This window comes from Falco naumanni, chromosome 3 (assembly GCF_017639655.2).
Source record: "Falco naumanni isolate bFalNau1 chromosome 3, bFalNau1.pat, whole genome shotgun sequence".
In the NCBI taxonomy this organism is placed as follows: domain Eukaryota; kingdom Metazoa; phylum Chordata; class Aves; order Falconiformes; family Falconidae; genus Falco; species Falco naumanni.
Genome location: NC_054056.1, coordinates 39,511,187 through 39,531,252, shown reverse-complemented (window position 1 = coordinate 39,531,252; position 20,066 = coordinate 39,511,187). Strand labels below are relative to the sequence as shown.

General features: G+C 36.7%; 1 protein-coding gene across 3 annotated transcripts in view; it reads left to right on the top strand.

Annotated features, from left to right (window-relative positions):
- The window catches only part of MTRR (5-methyltetrahydrofolate-homocysteine methyltransferase reductase), a 32,397-nt gene extending 12,795 nt beyond the window's left edge, over positions 1–19,602 (top strand). For all 3 annotated transcript variants that reach the window (XM_040585473.1, XM_040585474.1, XM_040585475.1), the window contains 10 exons: positions 2,988–3,110; positions 4,939–5,092; positions 7,434–7,522; positions 9,145–9,325; positions 11,114–11,156; positions 11,604–11,790; positions 14,102–14,220; positions 15,761–15,853; positions 15,944–16,123; positions 17,112–19,602. In XM_040585473.1, coding sequence (XP_040441407.1) covers positions 2,988–3,110; positions 4,939–5,092; positions 7,434–7,522; positions 9,145–9,325; positions 11,114–11,156; positions 11,604–11,790; positions 14,102–14,220; positions 15,761–15,853; positions 15,944–16,123; positions 17,112–17,256 — 1,314 coding nt within the window. In that variant the 3' untranslated portion in view covers positions 17,257–19,602. The remainder of the gene's footprint in view (positions 1–2,987; positions 3,111–4,938; positions 5,093–7,433; positions 7,523–9,144; positions 9,326–11,113; positions 11,157–11,603; positions 11,791–14,101; positions 14,221–15,760; positions 15,854–15,943; positions 16,124–17,111) is intronic.
- Positions 19,603–20,066: the final 464 nt, after the last annotated feature.

Here is a 20,066-nt window from a genome sequence, read left to right as displayed (position 1 = left end):
TGAATGATGAAAGCTTCCAGCTCTGGTAGGAGCCAAGAGCATATGCTCCTACATATGGCTCAAAAGAGCAAAGTGGGTACTTACATGAAGGAGATATGTCCATGAACGCAGGAGGCTTTTGAATTGTAAGTAAAAGATCCATTTATAATGTGAAAATGTAGTTACCACCATATAAGTTGAGTTATAGACACTTACGTGGAGGTATAATTTAGCTAAATAATAATCTGGCATTGCAGTGCCAGGAATGGAAGAATTAAAATCCTCTAGTGGCTTATGTTAGGACAGTGAAAGCATCTTCCTGTAGTAAGGAGTATAGGACAATTTCTGTTCAAATTTTTAGTACTTTCAGAATGCCTTAAGAGGGTGTAAAATTGCTCAGAAATCTTGCTGCGTATTTAATAACAGACAAACTGGTCATTGTAAAACTTTATAATAATTTTACTATTGGAAATGGAAGATGAATGGTAGATCAAAAGCAAGTGTGTTTTTTCTACGAAGCCATGTTGAGCAAAGACCTGCTGTATAAAGAGAAGAATTAGCATGAGCTGGGAATTATCTGCAGTTGGCATATTTAGTGTTCAAAATGAACTGGCAGGTGTGACTCAAACTTTTCTGGTTGCCTGCCAAAGGGCAGACGTTTTGATTATCTGTGTGAGGGAGCAGTGAGGTCTGGCTGCACTTCAAATAACAGGGAGCCAAGAGCTGAGCGTGGTAACACAGCCAGTCCCGTCACCCAGTACTGAAGTAGTGAAAACCAGGAGATGTCAGCCAGGATCAGCCGAGAGTGCAGTGTCATCAGGCAAGTTTGTGGGAATGAGACAGGTCTGGAGCCAAGCTGGGAATTCCATCTGCAGATCCAGGTCTGGGCCAACAGGATCTGGAGCCAGTCATGGGCATGGTTATGGCCGAGCTGCCAGCCAGTGCTGCTGTGATGTCGCTCAGGCAGGGACTGAAGACCCAGGGCTGAGCTGAGCTGAGGCTCCTGGGCCTGTGAGCAGAAGTGGGGCTGGTCAGGACCATGAAGGCCAGTTAATATTCTCAGGGCCCTGACACTCTCTACTGAGAGTGTCAATGGTAATGGTGGGAGAATCACTTAGTCTAGCTAATATAATTACATAGGAGTGTTTGAATGTAAAGACTGGATAATTTTGCTTTTATTTTAGACCTCTTATGTAGTTTGTTGTGGTCAGCTTGTTGAATTAAATAATCCAAATTACTGAAACAAAGATTTATGATTTAGAGGTACTCTTCAATTAAAGACTAATAGTTGGTTCAAAAGTGGTGCTACAGTAATTAAAAGAGACTGTTTTCTTATTTTAAAGTCAACGTGTTTCAGAGATCAGCCTGAATATAATTGATCATGTTCTAATATTGATGCCTTAACTTTTCTGTAAACAGAAAAAAAGTAAATTTTGCTTTTGAACAGCAGATTAAAAAAACCTGAATCTGCTAATCTGGAATTCAGTGACAGATTAAAGATTATAGTCCAGATTTCAGGTATAAAGCTGGATGGTTGTCTTGAGCCTTGGAAAGAATCAAATGCAGGTTTTGGTTTTTTCCCTTTGGCACTATTTTTGACATAGTTGGCTAGACCTTGGCAACACGTAGGTCCCGTCTAGGGTCATGTTTGATTTTACAAGTATGACACAATTCATGTCCTTTTCCAGTATTTCACATTGCAACAACCATGGGTGGTTTTTTCCAAGCACAGCTGAAGTTGGTTTGTTTTGAAGTGCATCAGCCTGAGGTTTGGGTACAGACTCCCTGCCGTTTAAAGAAGGCTGGGTGCACAGTCTCTCTAGTTATTTGATCTGTGTCCTGGGCTGTTGACTCTCAGGATTGAGTTAAGGTGCTGAGCAGAGTAGCACAGCAGTATGGCAGCAACAGTATGCATCTTAAGCCTTTGTGGCAAGTGTAAGATAATACAGTTTATCTTAAATCTTCATCTCATTATGCCTTGAACTTGACTTGGAGGGAATAAGAATGTAGACACTTATCACTGTCCAGCTGATGTACAATAATTTGATATGGCCTAAGCTGTTAATTGCCATATCAAATATTTTAAGAGAATAGCAAAATTTCCAACTGTTGGTACCAAGTGATTCTCCTGTCTTTTTTTTTTTTTTTGTCTTTTTTTTTTTTTTAATAGGGAATCTTCAGATTAACACATATTCTTTTACTAGTAGAATAATTCCTTTCCACTTGACAGAGTATTATTATGGACATTTGGTGTGTCTCCCATGTCTTTTCATTTTTGTCTGTACTGATCTCAAATGAATCTTGCTGACAATAGGATTGGAGAAATGAGGGCTGTAGTCTGGTCTTCAAGTGACAGTCTTTGCCAGAGGTGGTCTGGAATTATTCTTGGTGCCCGTTTACAATCTTGGGGCACATTTTCACCTGTGTAGAAATGTTGTGGCATAACATGATGCTGTTTTGTAGAGTGAGGTTTGCAGTTTAGCTCTGAATTTAACTGTAGGTTTTAAAATTCCTCTTATAAATTGTCTGCAATAATAGCCCCTTCTACACCTTTAAAGTCTTAATCTGTAAATCTGCAATAATGTTTTTAAATAGCTCCTGTTCTTACTCTGTATGTTGTCTGTTCTGTACACCTAGTAATCCTTTAATTAGATGGGAGTTTTCTGAGTTTTAACATAAATACATTCTCTAATTGGCTGTTTTTAAGGCAGCTCTTGAAGGAAACAGCTAGCTGCATTTGATGGGAGTTTAGGCCCATTAGACTATTCAAGCCTATTGACTTTTTATAGTTGGATATATGCCTGTTACTGCTTGGATGTGATTTTAAAAAATGTAGAGCAAAACACTCTATGAATATAGAAGTTTTCTGGTTTTCCTCATTGTTTTGAATCATTTTCTAAGGTTGTTTAAAAAAACTTGTGTACCAACACTAATTCCTGTATGGCATAGTAAGCTGTCATTCAGCTGACTGGCATTTTTAGTGTAAGCTTTCATGTCCTCTTTTTCAGAATCCGCATCTATCCTCACTGATTTCAGAGGGGACAGCCTTTGAAGTGCCAGTTACAAAAGCAGTTCAACTCACTAGAGAAGATGCAATAAAAACCACATTGCTCTTAGAACTTGATATTGCAGTAAGTTCGTGATGGCTTTCTCTTTAGTGGGTTAAAATAAAAGGTGAAAAGCATGTGTGTTATGTATGATAACTGGGAGGGTAATTATTTATTTGACTGTTTAAAAAGAAATAATAATTCTTAGAATGTTTTTGGGTGGAAGGGACCTTAAATAGTTCCAACCCCCCTGCCACTGGGGTGCCCTTTCTTTCACTAGACCAGGTTGCTCAATGCCTTATCCAACCTGGCCTTGAACACTTTCAGGGATGGGGCATCCACAGCGTCTCTGGGCAACTTGTTCCAGTGCCTCACCACCCTCATAGAGAAGAATGTTCCCTATATTGCGAATGGATGTCACTTTAGACTGATCAATTTTTTAAATGAAAAGCTTGATTTGTTTACTGAAAGATACGACTCCAAGGAAGTCAAAACAGAATTTAAACTGTCAAATTAATTTCTCTGTTGTTCCATGGATATTGTATTAACTGAAATACCTTTTTGAAGGGAATTTGCAATGCAGAAGGGCAGGCAGGGAATACTGAAAATGAGTAATCATTCAGTTTGTGAGTGTACAATGTAGGGAATATTCAGAAACTATAATCAATTGAAGCTATTGCTTGTGGTAGGTAGTCTACACAAGTAAATGTTTGACTAGTATGATCAAGTGGTAAGAACAGTTTAGCTTGAGCACTGGTCCTGCTTCTGGCATTCATTTGCTCTGACTTGTTAACTTACTACTCAAACTGTCAACCTCTGTTACCCTTGGTGTAAAAACTGGTTAGTTTATTCAGGGAAGATCACATTTTGTATACTGATTTGAAGGTGAAAGGCAGAGAATGCTCAATGTTACAAGATATCTTTAAAAAGGAAATATGTTGCTTTTGAGTGGGTTTCTAGAATATTGCCTTTGGGATATTGTGGTTTTGGCAGTAACTTTTATTGGACTCTATTAGCCTGATCTGTGTCAATATCCATGGGACATATTTATGACTGAGATTTAAAGATAGTCTATTAAGTTTTGAGCAACTGAGTCTCTGAGGTGACATGTCTTTTTGCATACATCTGTATGTATACATGTATCCTGTCATCGGCACCCACTGAAAATTAGAACATTTTTTGCCTTTTTTTCCTAATGTTCTCAACAGTCTGTGTATGCAGGTCACCTCACCTGATGCATAAGGGAAACATAATGCTGCAAGTATAATTACGTGTGTTCCTGTAACAGACAGAAGCTTGAGTAGGGTTTCAGCAATTGCACACAAGAACCTCAGCCAACTAAGTAGAATCTAGGTCTTAAGATCTGAGATACCTTTTAATTTTCGCTGTGCTCTTCTCTTGCTAGTTTTCATTATTTTTTTTCCTTCAGAAGATAAAACCGATTTCGGTCATTTCAGTCACAGTTCATCAAACAGTTTAACCAGCAAATTTTTAGTGGCAGAGTATCTCTATACAAAGTGGCATTAATTAAAAGGACTTCCTTTCTCTGCTCTTTTCAAACCAGAAAACAAAGTACATCAGTAATTAATAATCCAGGCTGATTATATAATACATCCCCTTAATACATATGATTTTCCTTCTGTTTAGGCTGCTCATCGGTGCTTATTAAAGAGTGCCCAAATATGTAAACCAGATAAGGAAAGATCTTTCTAATTAATAAGGTTAAACCTGAAAAGAAAAGATGAGTATTTAGTTTCTAATGTACTCTCAGCAGTGAAATGCTAGTATAGAGTAAAAGAACATATGACTTCATGTGACTGCAATAGCAGGAAGACTTTTGTCAGGAATGGTGATGCTGTTGGGCTTGGTTTGTGATATAATTTAATAGAAATGATCTCATATTTTAAAACAGGATACAGTCTTCGACTACCAACCTGGAGATGCATTCTGTGTAATATGTCCCAACAATGTTGATGAGGTGGAAGAACTTCTTCAGATCTTGGGACTTTCTGAAAAAGCAGAGTCCTTTATTTGTCTAAAGGTTAAGCAGGGCACTAAAAAGAAAGGTATGATGTGATGCACTAGTCATGAACAAATACTCCTTTCTGTGTTGGTAGTAGTTGGTATGCATAGTTTTGAACATTTTTATCTTTAGTATTGGGACACAGCTGTTGTTTCATGGAAGCATGTTGGAAGTCACAGGGATGTGTTAAAAAAGAGATAACACCTAGAATGCTGCTGGTGGTTTTTCTGTAGATGAGTTAGCTTCTGACTGGGAACTTGAGCCTGGCATTAGCATTCATCCATCTCATTCTTTCTCTGTGCTCCTTCATGTTTATGGAGATGAGCCTTTAATCACATAACCTAACAATCCCCCACTTGGAAGTAAAATCTCTCCTTGCACAGCACTTCGCATCAATCTGTTTTACAACCTAAGAGGACCACACTCCTGAAGCAGAAGACTTAAGGCTGCTGCAAGATGCCTTTTAAGGGGCTTGTAGGTCTATGTGGATCTGTTCTGTCTTATGACCCCGTGCCTCAGAAAAGGGTAGCTGCAAGGTATGCCCGTGTACTGCCAGCTGGACCTGTGAGAATTAGTCTTCTCTTGCCTTGCAGTTGTTGTCTTCATGGTGCTGCTAAGCTGTACCTTTAGTTCTGCAGGGTGGGTAGGGCTCTTTGTTGTTCCAGTCTATGGGTAAATTAGTTCCTATATGCAGATTCCCTGCATCAAGGGCAAAACAAGTTGTCCCTTAAGTATGAAATGTAAATGGACCCCTGTTCTTGGAATTAGGGAGTAACTCACCTGTTAATGAGGTGAGTTTACCTGACAGGCCATGCTGTAACATACTACATGGGATGTCCAGGCCCAGCTGATACCCATCCTAGACCCCCTCTCAAGTCACAAACCTCTGCTGGGAGGGGTCACCGTTTAGATTTGGTGCAGAGCCAGTATCAGTTACAGCTTGGACCCTGCACTAGGGATGAGCCCTGCATCTGCAGGGCTGGCCTGGCTTGTTATCCAGCCCCACTGCACTGAACCCCCTCCCACTTCGCCCCCCTGCTTGGGAAATCCCCATTGTTCTTGTTCCTCTGGGACAGACCCCTCCAAACACACCTGCTTCTTCTGCCCTGCCTGCCCCTGACCCCCACTGCCCCAGCACCAAAAAAAAAACCAAAACCAAAAAACAAGTCCCAGGAAGGTCCCAGCTTTGTAACAATCAACCTTTGGATCAGGGCTTATCCAAAGCACCCTCAAGCTCAAGGCAGTATTATCCCATTCAGCTTTGACGTGATAGTTGAGAGAACGAAACAGAAATTATCTGCAGTCTGGTACAAGGTCTGTTGTTCAAATACTCTTTTGCCATAGTTAGGGTTTTTTAACTGTATGTATGAGCGTCTTGGGAAGAGGATTAAGTACTTCTAACATGCTGTCAGCATGTTCAAGAAAAGGGAGTTTATGTGAAAGTGGATGCTTCTTCCCTGCATTGTATTTATGCAGATCCTCTTTATGTTTGAAAAATAAATTTTGTTCGTTGTAGCAAGGGTTCAGTCAAGTGATGCTGATATGAAGAGCTAATTTAGCAAGTTATATAGGTATATTCTTAGAGTGAAAATTCTGTAGTATTAAAGGGCTCTTGAACATGGAAAAAAGCATAGTAATCTATAGCTAGATGTTGAAGCCAAGAAGCATTGTCAAGAGAAATCACAACATGCAAGTTGGGTTTGTAAGGAAACAATTTGGGACCTGCAGAGCTTATTGATTACATGTTTTGTCACATAAATGCTCTTATATTGATTTTGGGGTTAACGTAGAATAACATGGCATGGTATGAGGCTTCTAAGCCTGGCTGCACCCTAGCTGATTCCATGAAGGGATAGGTGGGATGTCCTTCCCAGAAATGGAACCTGTAGAATGTACAGGAGGGATTATTTGCTTGTACAGAAACCCTTTGGATCTGCTGGGCTCCAGCTTGGCACTGGCTGCATACACCTTTGGTAAGGTTGTTAGAAAACTTCAGCATGTTTTGATTTTCAGGGGTGGTTATTGATGGAGGGGAAAAAAATACGGGTGGTCCTTTTCCTGGTAACTATTCCTCTGAGTTTCTTCAAGGTGGAAAGTGGCAACAAAGCTTCAAGTGGTTTAGCAGTGAAATTTATTTGAACACTCGTGTATATAGCCCTCTTTTTGTTTGACTTTTCATTGGAAAATTGTCATTGGTACTTCATTGGCAAACAGTCTTGCTGTTTAGTTTATAATTTACACTAACCAGCTGGGGTTTAAACATTCAGAATTGAGTATGCTTTAGCATCTTGTAATTCTCGAAGGAGCAAGCACTCTGTGATGCCATTTTTGGATGTTAATAGATGCATGTTTTGTTTTGTTGTTTTTTTCTCCCAATGAACTAGGAGCATCTTATCCACAACATATTCCTGAAAGAAGCACTTTGAAATTCATTCTAACCTGGTGTCTGGAAATAAGAGCAATTCCCAAAAAGGTGTTTATGTTTTTCTTCTTATAAAGAGAAATCCTTAGTAGTTCTATGCTCTATGGGTTCTTACAGATCTATTCTTGCTTCATGTGTAGTTACTGTGTTTCTTGGTGAGTAAGGATTTTCAATTTGTATGCTGCTGTTTGTAATTTATTTTAAGAAATTTCGCTTCTGATACTTTATCTGGCAAACTATGAGATACCGAAATCTCTATTCCTGTTCTGCAGTACCTTGATTCATAACTAATCTGGAAGTAAATAGAAAAGTATTAGATATTTGGATTCAGGTAACTGGAAGGCTCACGGCACCTGGCCTCATAGGCATTTTTGAGAAATCTTTCTTTCTAATCAAAGGGAGCCATATCTGTGTCAAGTTTTGTTACTGAAAATACTCATGTTGCTCTTTGCAAACACAGCCATAATGTCTTCACAGCATTTCAGTAACTGGCAGAATTTGAAGAAAGATTTTTGCTTCTATAGTATTTGTTCTCACAATGTGTGAATATTATTTTCCTTTCATTCTGTGCCTGCAAAAAAACCTGGAAGCTTGCAACTGGAAATGCGTGTGTATTTCTGGTATTGTCAGAACACATTTTAAAGATAACTTTGTATGAGGGTTAAAGCTAAACAGTTGTGTTTGTTGAGTCTCACTTTTTACTCGGTTTAGTGTATTTTGTAACAGAAGAGAATCTTCCAGTTGTTTCAACTTTTTCAAAAATGCATTTAACAATTTGAAGATTTGTCTCAACGATAAGAGTAGGCAGAGTGTGCTGGCTGGGGAATATCACCCAGGCCAGTTTTTATAACCTATCTGCTTTATTACCTGTTCAGTGTAGAACGTGCTTTATGTAACTCCATACTCAAAAGTATTGTCTGGAAGCACAGTGTTTGGGTGCACTCAGATTACTTTCTGAGTATTCTTTTGTGTAGACTGTGCTGTCTGATTGCACTTGGTGTTTTGGATCACTTTTCCTTTATGCACTGTGTCTATTTCCACCTTGCTTTTGAAAAAGAAATTGTAACTAATTGCATCTAATTTTTACTGTATCTTTCAGTGCTCAATTTAATTTTCCCTTAAGAAAAGCTTGCAGTTCCATTATGTAGGCATAAAGTATGGAATAAAAAACCACAGCAGCATTTACATGACTTATTAAATACCATACTTTATTTACAGTAATACCTCCTCTAAGACTTTTTATTATTCCTTTCATTGCTTCTGTAACTTAGCAAATGGTGGTTTGTCTTGAATTAATTTGTGTTATGTAGATGTTTACTTAACTAAAGTGCAAATACTAAATAAGAAAGCCTCTCATAAATCTGGGATTTTTCAGGGAATGGGTTGTACCTGTTTATTTGTTTCTCCCCTGCTCAGGCTAAGTAGGATTTTCTGACTTGCTAGCTTGTCCCAGGCATTAGGGGAACAGTCAGGAACAAAACAACAACAACAAAAAGGTAAAAAAAAAAATCATAGTAGGTGAAAGTGTGCATTGGGAAATAAATTGTATTATCCATTAACCTGTGAAGTGACTGCTTCCTGTCCCCAGGCAACTCAAATTTTTCCCAATTTTGTGACCATTTTCCCAAATGGACAAGTTTTGTTACCCTTCACTCTTATTGTTTCCCCTGCAGGCATTTTTGCGAGCTCTTGTAGAGTATACCAGTGATGCAGGAGAAAAACGGAGGCTACAAGAGCTTTGCAGTAGACAAGGAGCCTCTGATTACACACGCTTTATTAGAGATTCTAATGTTTGCTTGCTGGATTTACTTCATGCTTTTCCAAGCTGCAAGCCTTCAATTAACCTGTTAATCGGTAAGCGACTGATTTGTATTAAATTAGATCTGGTTTCTGAAAATGCATCATACTAAATGTTCAGTTTTCCAAGAAAGGGTAATAACTGCTCGGTTAACTTCTTTAGAAATATTATGGCATCCATAGTGATCAAACTAAAATTGGGGAATAAAGCTCTTTTCTCCTGTTTGTAGTCTTTGACCCTCATTCTGCAAACACTTAGGTGCATATCTGTGCTTCAGCTGACTCCAGATTGCTCCTGTACATAAAAAATAAGCATAAAGTGTTTGCAGGATTAGGATCTTTAAGAAACAGTTAATCAGCTGCTTACAATTAAAGGCATGTTTTTACAACTCCTGATTTCCCTGCCTACATGTTCTTTTCTTGCACTTTTACCTGTTATAACAGAAAGCTTTTCTCAGTATATTTGTATTTATGTCCAACACACTCACTGGGTTCCTTGTATAGAACATTGAAGGACTGAGATCCCAGCTGTAACCACCTCAAATATATCTGAAAATACTGGCAGTTATTTTCCAGATTAAAAAGCAGATTTTCTTAATATGCTTATTTATATGAAACAAAAAAATTGCATTTTATGTTCTTGCAGTTGGTCCTCTCCATGCCTACCTTATATCTTTCCTTCCTTAGTATACTGTCAGGAATCTTAAAAAAATAAATACAAGCTCTGCTTCACTTCATACAAATACATGAATTTTCACAGTGAAAGCAAATACACTTAGCTTTTCAAAGGTGGTATGAAATGTGCTCTAGCAACTGAACTGAATAAAAGAAAATTTGAAAATTTTTGCAAAGTGTTCCCCTAGGGAAGTAATGTGCTGAGTGGGCTTAGTGTCTTCATTAAGTGATTTCACTGAACTAGCTTTTCTTAACTGACTTGCAACTATCTTTTGTAGCAAAGCATCTTTAAAATATGTCAGGGTGTCCAGGTACTGGTTGGAACAACTACAAAAGCATGATACATGTGGAAAACTAATTAAAAAGCAGTTAAATTGTATGTTACCCTGTTACTCCACTCCACTGTATGTTTTCTGGCATTTGTTATGCCCGATTTTTCTGGTATTGATTGCATATTGTCACTATTCCCCACCATATTGTTCACTTAGCAATATGTCTCTCTTTTTAATATGCCCTTCTCCTCAGCCAAAATGTGCAGTCTGCATGCAGGTCATGCCTTTGAAAGCACCAGTGAATTTGACCTTTTCTGTATACATACATACATACGTAGATATTAATGTGTGCGATATATATAGTGGGTTTCTCATAGAAAAAAATACCCAGTAAACTCCTGTGTCTATTGTTTTTTTAGCTGTGATTTCAAAAATTTGCATAGGTACTTATAGTGGTTTGAAATTGAACTGGCACATCTGCTTCTAGAACATTGTATACAGATTCAGTCAAGCAATTCCTATTCTGAGAGCTTTTGAGCTCTTAGATGAAAAGTGGGGAAAACTAAATTTCAGCTTCACCTTGTCCACTAGCTACTGGCATCTCTTCTGGCACCTTACTGTTGTTTTTAACTTACAAAGAACCCCGTAAATTAACTTTTGTGGCTTCGTCTTGTAGAATCGCTAACAGATGTTCCATGAAGTCTAACAACCATTCAAAATAGGGTGTGAGTCTTAATAGCTTATTGTTGGACCACCAACACTGAATGTTAGTGGAGTAAAATTACAGTTAAATTATAATATGCTGTAATCTGTTATAGTGTAAGTACTCATTGTATGATATTTTCATTGGAGTGAATCAAATATTAAGGGATGCTTTTTTTTTTAATTATTTTCTCAGAACATCTTCCTAAATTACAAGCCAGATCCTATTCTGCGTCAAGGTAATGAAATATTCAAATTATATCTCCTTGGTAATTTAGGAATGCTTTTTTCCTAAATATGTGTATGTGTATGTTATAATCTAAAGAAGAAAGAGAGGAATGAGGGATAAAACCGGAGGAAAAAGCGATTTTGTCCCTGTTGCGAAAAAACCAGGGTTTGAGTATTTCAAACATTGTTTTAAGTGTCAGGCAAGACTTTGATAGAGTTCTCAAGAACAAGCTCACATGTATGAATCTGGTAGAAATTTGGATTCCCTTTTGTAGGCAGTGGCCTCTGAGTCCAGCCTTAAGATATCTTCTAACTATATATAGATATTTCACAGTTAGCTGAACACTGAGTATGTTGGTTCAGTTGAGATGGTTTGGGCTGCAGGTGGACCTGCTATAAGATTGTACAGCTATTTCTCAGGTTTTGGTTGGTTTTTTTATATACTTTTGTCTTTGCAGTTCCAACTTATATCAGCCAGGAAAACTGTGGTTTCTATTTAATGTTGTGGAGTTCCCTGCCTGTCCTGCTAGACCAGTCTCACGGAAAGGAGTATGTACAGGGTGGCTTGCTGAGTTAGTTGCACCTCTACTGCACTGCAATAAAAATACTCTGGATACAAAGGGAGGAAGCTCTTCAACTGAGAAGGTATGAATATTAGATCTAAACTTCTTAACTGTTAAATTTGTGCAAGTTTGAAACAACTGCAGTTTCTTTGTTCACTGCTGTGATGTAATGCAGGTTTTTGGCAGTGTACACCTTCATTTTGCAGTTCTACCCTACTTTTAAGTTTACCCTTCCCTCTGTAGGCATATCTAGAACTTCAATGCTCAATTACTAGATTTAGATTTTACTTTATCGACAGATACCTGAGTTGTGAAACTTTACATTGCTGAAAGGCCAGAGTTGTTTTCCACCACACTGTAGTCCTAAGTGAGTCTTGGATGATGTTTTTGTAGACTAAACTACCACTGTACAATTAAATGGTTATGACTGTTAGTGTTGTAGGAGGGAGGGACTTGGTCACTTCCAGGAAAGGGTGGCAAATAGTATGGGAAAAATCATAAAACTCACTTCTTGTCAGGTCTCACACAGTTTGCAAAGGCCAGATTATTGAATACGACATCGGGGACAGTTGTCTGTGGTATTTCTGATGGGCATCAAAGATGGTTTGGCATAGTGGGTATTATTAAGAGAAGCTACTTGCTGGGATTTTTTGCCTCTCTTCATTTTGTGGTGGAGAATCTATGTAACTTAATCAGTTTCAAAGTTAATCGGTGGAAGATAATTATAAAAAATTTGGAATTCCACTATATATAATTAATTTGACAAAAGAACTTTTGCCAGTGTAATCTATATTTGATTAAGAAAAAAGGAAGCAAGCACAGATTTTGGTTACAAGAAAACTGCCAATAATTCAAGGTGTTGATTCTTCAAAGTGGAAAGGAAACCCATACAAGTTATTCTCATTTTTTAAAACTAACTCAAAAGACAAACTGATTAATATGTGCATCATATATCTTATTCCAGTACTCACATCTGCTCTTTATTTAAAAATTAATTGATTTGCAATATATTAAAGATCAAACATGAAAAATAGATGGAGTTGAAAAAGAACGATTATTGCAAAATGAGTCTGAATAAAGTTCAGAACTATTTACATCTGCTGTGCAAGCTAGAATTCAGCATAGATAAATGTGCAGCAATACATGCAGATTGCAGAAATAGAGGGAATACCAATACAAAATAGATGAGTGTGATCTTATGCAAAAATATCTTAGGTTAATTGCAGACACTTTACAATATAAATGTGTTCACCATATGCAGTGTTTTTTTAAGGAATCACCAATTTGGAATCATTAACAGAGAAAATGGCTTCCTGACTCAAATGTGTTTTGAAGTAGTAAGTATTACAGAAATACAAGTATTGCCATCCAACAGAAGGAATTACATTATTTTTTTTATCATCATGAAACCAGAGAAATAATCCTATTTAACACTGTACTGTCTGTAGTGATTTAAATGATAAGAATTGAGAAGTGCTAAACCACTGAGCTTGACAGAACAAAGTTTAAAAAATTTGGTCCAGTGCCTTATTCCTTCCTTAAGCTTGAAAGTAAATTAAAATCCATTCATTACTAACATGCAAAATAAATCAGGTATTTGCTTATGACTTGAATGGATAAAACTCTACTATGGCTGCTGCTGAGTTTTGACTAATATATTAAAGAATTAAAAATTGTCATCTCTTGTTTTCTATATGTTGTTAGCCGTGCCTCAGAGAATAGTTGTGGAGCTGCTATGAAAATTATATTTAGACTTCCTTTCAAACACAGGTCTGAAGGTCAGAATTAGAGTTTATTGGTAGAATGATATAAACCATTTTCAAAGATCTTTGAGCAGTTGTCTGCCTGCCCTCACCCATATGCATTTTTGGAGATCATGTAAAACTTCTATGAAAATTAAGAAGGCAATCTCAGTATCCCTAGGCTTCAGTTTGCTATAAACAAATCTTTATCTCCACTGGAATATTTTTAGATGTCTACAATGTAAAAAAAAAAAAAAAAAAAAAAGGTTGAGTTGCCTAAAATAGCAATAAACTAGCTTTACTTCTCTTTGACTACAAACACCAAACTTCCCATGAATTCTGTAGCAGTATTTGCCAAATTTATGGTGCAGTCAACTTTCATATTCAGAAATTCAGGTTTGTGTGATTTTTCCCTAGATTTCCTCCATACAGATTAATAGATTTGTAAATATGGTGTGGGGTTTTTTCAGAAACTCATGTGAAATTTTATTCTAAATATCTGTGAAATTAAAAATAAACTCCAAACTTTGGGATTTGGAAAGGTGTGTGGACACATACACTATGTAAATATCCTGAAGGTTCTAAAAATGTCATGGTATTTTCACTGCTTAAGAATATTCCTCAGCTGTATCCTATCTAATTTCATTTTAGATATCTATTTTTGCTCGTCCAAACAATACTTTCCACTTACCTGCAGACCCATCTGTCCCACTCATGATGGTTGGTCCAGGAACAGGAATTTCACCATTTATTGGTTTCCTACAACACAGGTATGTAACAAGTTGTTACCTGGAAAGCAGACCTTTTATGTTCAAGAAAATGCAGCCTCAGGTTTTGAGTACAAATGCAGTTAATCTCTTTTTGTTTGTTTGTTTTCCTTCTTTTTACTTTTTGTAACACTGGTATGCTGATTAGAGAGTCTTATTAATTTTAAACAAGCAGTGCTTTTATATTTATTTGTTTTTCAAGTGAGTAAAACTTAATGCTTTCATCTGACTGTACTGAATATCCACAGTGGGTATATGAGGAATTGGGGTGAACTGGAGAAACAGTAATAAGAAATTAAATCTTTATCTATGTGCTGCTAGTGGAAGTCCTGTGAGAGGCTGGTAGTTTTAAAAACAGCATCGATTGGCTTAAGTTTGGTATTCAAAATCCCTTTCTTTCAGAAGTGGCATCTATATTAAAAGCCTTCGTGTGATGATTGTCAAGGTTTCTCCCACATTCTCTTATTTCTATGTGTTTACACATTTCGATGTTTTAAGATGAGGAGCTTGGCATCTGAACCCTCAACTGGGCAGTAATCTTAGGTTTGTGGGTTTGCATTTGAGTGGAGGTAGATCCCTTTTTTTCCCCTCCAACTTCAGCAATGTAATTTTGCAAGGCAAAGAGATGCTTGTTGGAAAAGTAACAGACGCTACGTCACCAAGAATACGTAAAAAACATTTGGAGGAAATGAAGAATGGGGAGAGTGGAATATATGGGTGGGAATGGCCGCAAGTTTTATAAGTAACCAACACATACTATTCCTACATGACTCTAGTTCCAGCAATAATGGAGTTTCTTGCATCCTGTAACAGCTATTTTTAAACATTTTATTTGAGAGAAAAGTGAAATTTTTATGCGATGTTTCTGACTGCATGCTTCTGCTTTAACCAAATCATTATGTACAATACTTGCTCCTTAATTTTAATTCCCAAATCTGTCTTTCTCTCTCAGAAGTATTTTGCATTTCATAGCATTTCATAAGCATTTGATCAGTTATGAATGAAACCTCTCTCAGGCAGTAACTAGAAAGTTGCAGCTAAAAAAACCTCTAAAGTAATATCTTCAGCCTTATTTCAAGAAAATGTAGTGAGTCTTCTGATAATGTGGTAGTGAATAGATGGTTAATCATGAAGTCTAGCAGAATTCTCCAGCTAAATGGAAAGCATGCTGAAACTGCTTTGTGCTGAGTTTTCTTAAGTGTCTTTATAGGGCTTCCAGTGAAGGATAAAGGGTAGTGATCTCCTTATTCAGCAGTCAGGATTGTTTTGTTAGATGTTTGGAAGTGTCACTCTTGGCTATTCCAATATGAAACCGTGGCAAAAAAACACCTCTTTGAAGCTGATTGATTTGGAGCTGGGCCAAAAGTGAGTTGCCAGGAAAGTCAAATAAGGAGGCTTTGGCAGTGATATACCTTAAGGCATTTCACATTTCTGCCAATCCAGAGGTTTATTAAAGCATTTAGTTATAGATGGTTTATATTCTGTACTTGAAAATCCAATCCCGTTTTTTTTTGGGTTTTTTTTTTTTTTTTTCTCTGTTTAGGCAGAAGCTCAGAGAAGAACATACAGACTGGGAATTTGGAGAGACATGGCTGTTTTTCGGTTGTCGGCATCAGGATCGAGACTATTTGTTCAAGCAAGTTCACTCTTTAGCATTCATTTTGTATTCATGAGGGAGTGCTTATCTCTGAGCCATTTCTAACAGTTTTTATTGCTTTTCATTCAGAGATGAGCTCAGATGTTTTCTTGAAAATGGCACCTTAACTCATCTTAAGGTTTGTTTCTCAAGAGACTCTTCGACTGCAGAAGTAACCCAGCCTAAATATGTGCAAGATGTCATTAGGCTTTATGCTAAGGACATTACCAGAGTCCTGCTGCAAGAGAGGGGTTACTTCTATATATGTGGGTGAGTAGAGTGAAGATGGAGTGTCTCAGAAAGAGAACAGAGGTAGCAGAACTTTGAGGCTTCAGAAAGACTTGGAGCTGTCTGAAAGAAAGGACCAACATATGATGCTGAAAGAGCCTTCCTGTAACACTAGAATTCCATCACTATCTCCATTTTTTCCAATATAGTCTTGAAAGTATAGCTTGTAACCACACAGTTCCACTGGCCTTAGTCACTTATTTTATTTTTTTTATTTTAGTATTCAAGCTGTAGGAGGTTTCAGGCTAATAGATTTCTCTTGAGAAAATGAGGTATTTGACTACATGTGATGATAAACTAACTGCACAGCTGTGAGATAGCAGCAGTCTTCTGCTGTGTTCCAGACTTGGGTTGGCCAGAACGCTAGAGCTCTGTAATAATAATAATAATGATAATAGTGTATTTTACAGTGGGAAGTGGATTTTGTTTTATTTGTGGATGATAACTTACCTGGAGGTTTGAGACTTTCAGGAAGTTTGTTGATGAATGGACAGACTATTTGAATATGGAGCCAAATCTCAGTATGTTCCCCTGCAGGAATAAGTGTCAGCTATTTTTATTAATAATAACATTATTAATAAATGAGGGTTTGGTTTTAGTGTTGGTATTTTTTAATTCTGGAACAATATGGTGATATAATAATAAATTCAGCAAGTCCAGTTCTCCCTAGAAGAAAACAGTTATGCTGTGACAGCTCAACTATGGTTCCAAGGGTTTTTTCTTATAAATTACACCATACTGAAAACTGTAATGCCTGAGAGAAACCCTTATTACTGTCAGTGCTCAGCTACATGAATACTCAGTAAGAATCTTTTCATATAATATAAAAACTATATTTTGGGGGGGATTTTTTTTTTTATAATTCCTCTTTTCCAATATTATCCAGCCTCTGAAGCTACTGATAAAAGACAAAATATACCATTATGCATTTTCCTCCTCTTTTTTTTTTTTTTTTTTCCTTCCCCCGCAGAGATAAGAAGCACATGGCTGATGGTGTAAATGATGCTGTAGTGGACATTTTAAGCATGGAAATGGAAACCGACAAATTGGAAGCAATGAAAACCCTGGTCATGCTCCGAGAAGCAAAACGATATTTGCAGGATGTTTGGAGCTAAATACTTAGCTTTCCCTATGCCTTGAAACACAGAAAAGACTTTGTTTCACCATATGCTTTTGACTAAAAGTAATCGTCAAAAGTGCTGTCTGTAGTCACCCAAATCTTAATTTTCTCTATTGACCTTTCAAGCAGGAATATGAAACCTTTTACGTGTCAACAAACCAGGCTGCCTTTTGAAGTGTATGGGGTTTTTTAATGATGTTGTATAATGGGCTGTTTCAGTGCCTTGATTCTCTCATTTTAAGATTGGTTTAATGTAGAAAGTAAAAACTTCCATACTTGTAGAAGTATAATTGTATGTTTACATTACATCATGTGGATTTTTTTCCTATAATGTATACACAAAAAAGCTAGAGAGATTAAATATGATGCTGATAAATGAGTCATCAAATATGTTACTCACTTTCCAAGATTTATTTGAACACTTCCTAGATACTTCCTGAGACTATTCATATTTTTTCAGCTTGCACAATGACAGTTACTGACAAAAGGAATGAATGATCAGAATATTGCACAGAAAGGTTACTGCATAATTTCAACTCTATAAAGTTTTCTTTAAATAGTTAGCTTTGTCATTACATCATATCTCAAAAGTTTTGCTACACTCCATACTGAACCTTATTAGATATTCCTGCATAGTTATTTAAAACCTTTTTTTTCATTCCTGTCTCTAAAATATATGTGGTTTAATTTATGAGCAAACTCACCAGTTGGCTTGAATTTGATTGCTGGAGAAATATTGCTTAGTAAATTCCTTCTCAGATTACTAAACTAATTTTATTTTTTTTTTTAAGTTGAAGACATAGCAAAATACAGTGTTTTGAAAGCAGTTGCCCCTACATATGACAATCCACTGCAGAAATCAAGTTGTTGAAAGCAAATTGTTGAAGTATCTGGTTTTCTTTCTAACAAAGGCCATTTGGAGTGTAAATAGTTGGAAGAGTGAAAGTATAAGTCGTTCATGCTTCTTTTCAGATCCCTCTTCACTCTGCTTTTTCTACTTTCTAAACATCCATGTTGTCTTCTTGGTTCCTTGTCATACTTAGATCTTTAAAGATAAACACAAAGCATGAGAAAATAAATTTTAGACAAATCATTGTTTCCTGGGGAAAATTATTGTTTTGCCTGATGCATAATCAGAACCATATCACTTATTCCAAATCTTGTGGTTGTCTAATGATTATTAGTTAATTGGTAGGTAAACTTAAAAAAAAAAAAAAAGGAAAAATATAGTTAGAATAAAAAATATAGTTAGAATAAAATCGTGTTTAAAGAAGAAACATTCTAGTGAAGTCACTGGAATTAAGGTTTTGATATAACCTCTGTAATGATTATTTAAATATCCTTGGAAGAGATCAACTAAAACCTTGTGCAGAAATTCTTCAGCAGAGCGGTTATATCAATCACTGTCAAGTAACCTCTACAGAAATAGCTCCATAGGGAGAGATGGCTTACAGTAATTGTAAACAGTGCATTTTTTGATCTTTGGCACATAAGAAATGCTTTTTTTTTGAAAAGTACTCAGATTTTAAACTTTAATGGAAATTACTAAGGTGTTACAAACATCAACATTTTGGATCAGCCAGTCACCTTTACATGTTTTTAAGAATTATTAATAAAAGAAAAAAGCTATCAGTATTGCAGTAGTAAAAATAAATCATTAACTACTTTCTGTTAGCTGGAGTTTGTTTGGAAATAGCACTTATTGTATCATGTGTCTTCTTAGGATTTATTATTTTCAGTGCTGCTTGGAAGTTCTTGAAGTTTACAGAAAAATCAATGTTTTTCTGACTGCAGGTTGCAGCTGTTCCCAGATCTCTTACAGGTACCGATTGTTGTGTTACTTACATATCACAGTACAGAAGTTGCGCTGACCGTTTTAGCAATACTACAGGCAGTAGCGTAACACCTTTCGCAGTATTAACAGTTCTGTCCTTTTCTGATTGTGTGCATTACATTTGACAGGACCTGGTATACAACTGGTATCCATACATTGCCCCTCTCCTGTTATCAGTACTCTACAAAACTAAAACACTTGTTTTATTTAGTAATGTAGTGGCAAATCCATAGAGAAGCGCGTGAGGTTTATTATGATCTCTTAGAACAACAAAAAACCAGTTGCAGCTTACTCTTTAATTTATAACTGCATGGTGCAGAGCCCAAAGTTCAAACAAATTAAAATAACCCCAACAAAAACCACCATGTCTTACCTGAAGGAAGTAATTTTGCATTCACATTCAGTGACACTGAACGAGCAGGAAAGGCAGGGAGGAAAGGTCTTCTGAGATCCAGGAATCATGGAGGTGGAGAAGGCTTGCAATAAGAACTTGTACGTTTTTCTCAATGCAATCGTGTCTTTGTATAATTGGATAATGCTGGTTTATAAGTTCTCAGTGTGTCTTGTGGAAAAGCATACAGGAGTGGATCTTACTATGTCTTCTAAAGCTAAGCAAGGGATTTTTTTAGGATCTTTTCTTTCATTTTTTTTCTTTCTTTAAGCTTTCTTTCATTAGAGAAATACCATGTATGTGTTTTTCCTTATAGTTTCAGAATTCCTTTGTTACAGCGTTCCTTTGTGGTTTGAAAGAAGTTGTGTGCTGTTTCTTACGTTTGAGAGGCGTACTGTGGTGATTGTGCTGGTACAAGAACTGGCTGTTACGCTAAAGCTTTTGTTCCAGAGAAGCATTAATAGTAAAGCATTCATTATGGCTTGATTTCTCGTCAGGTTTTGAATGTTACTGAATTTGTGAAATAGGGTTACAATTTTTCTTTTAATCTGGAGTTTCAAAAGAGGGGTTACTTTTTGAA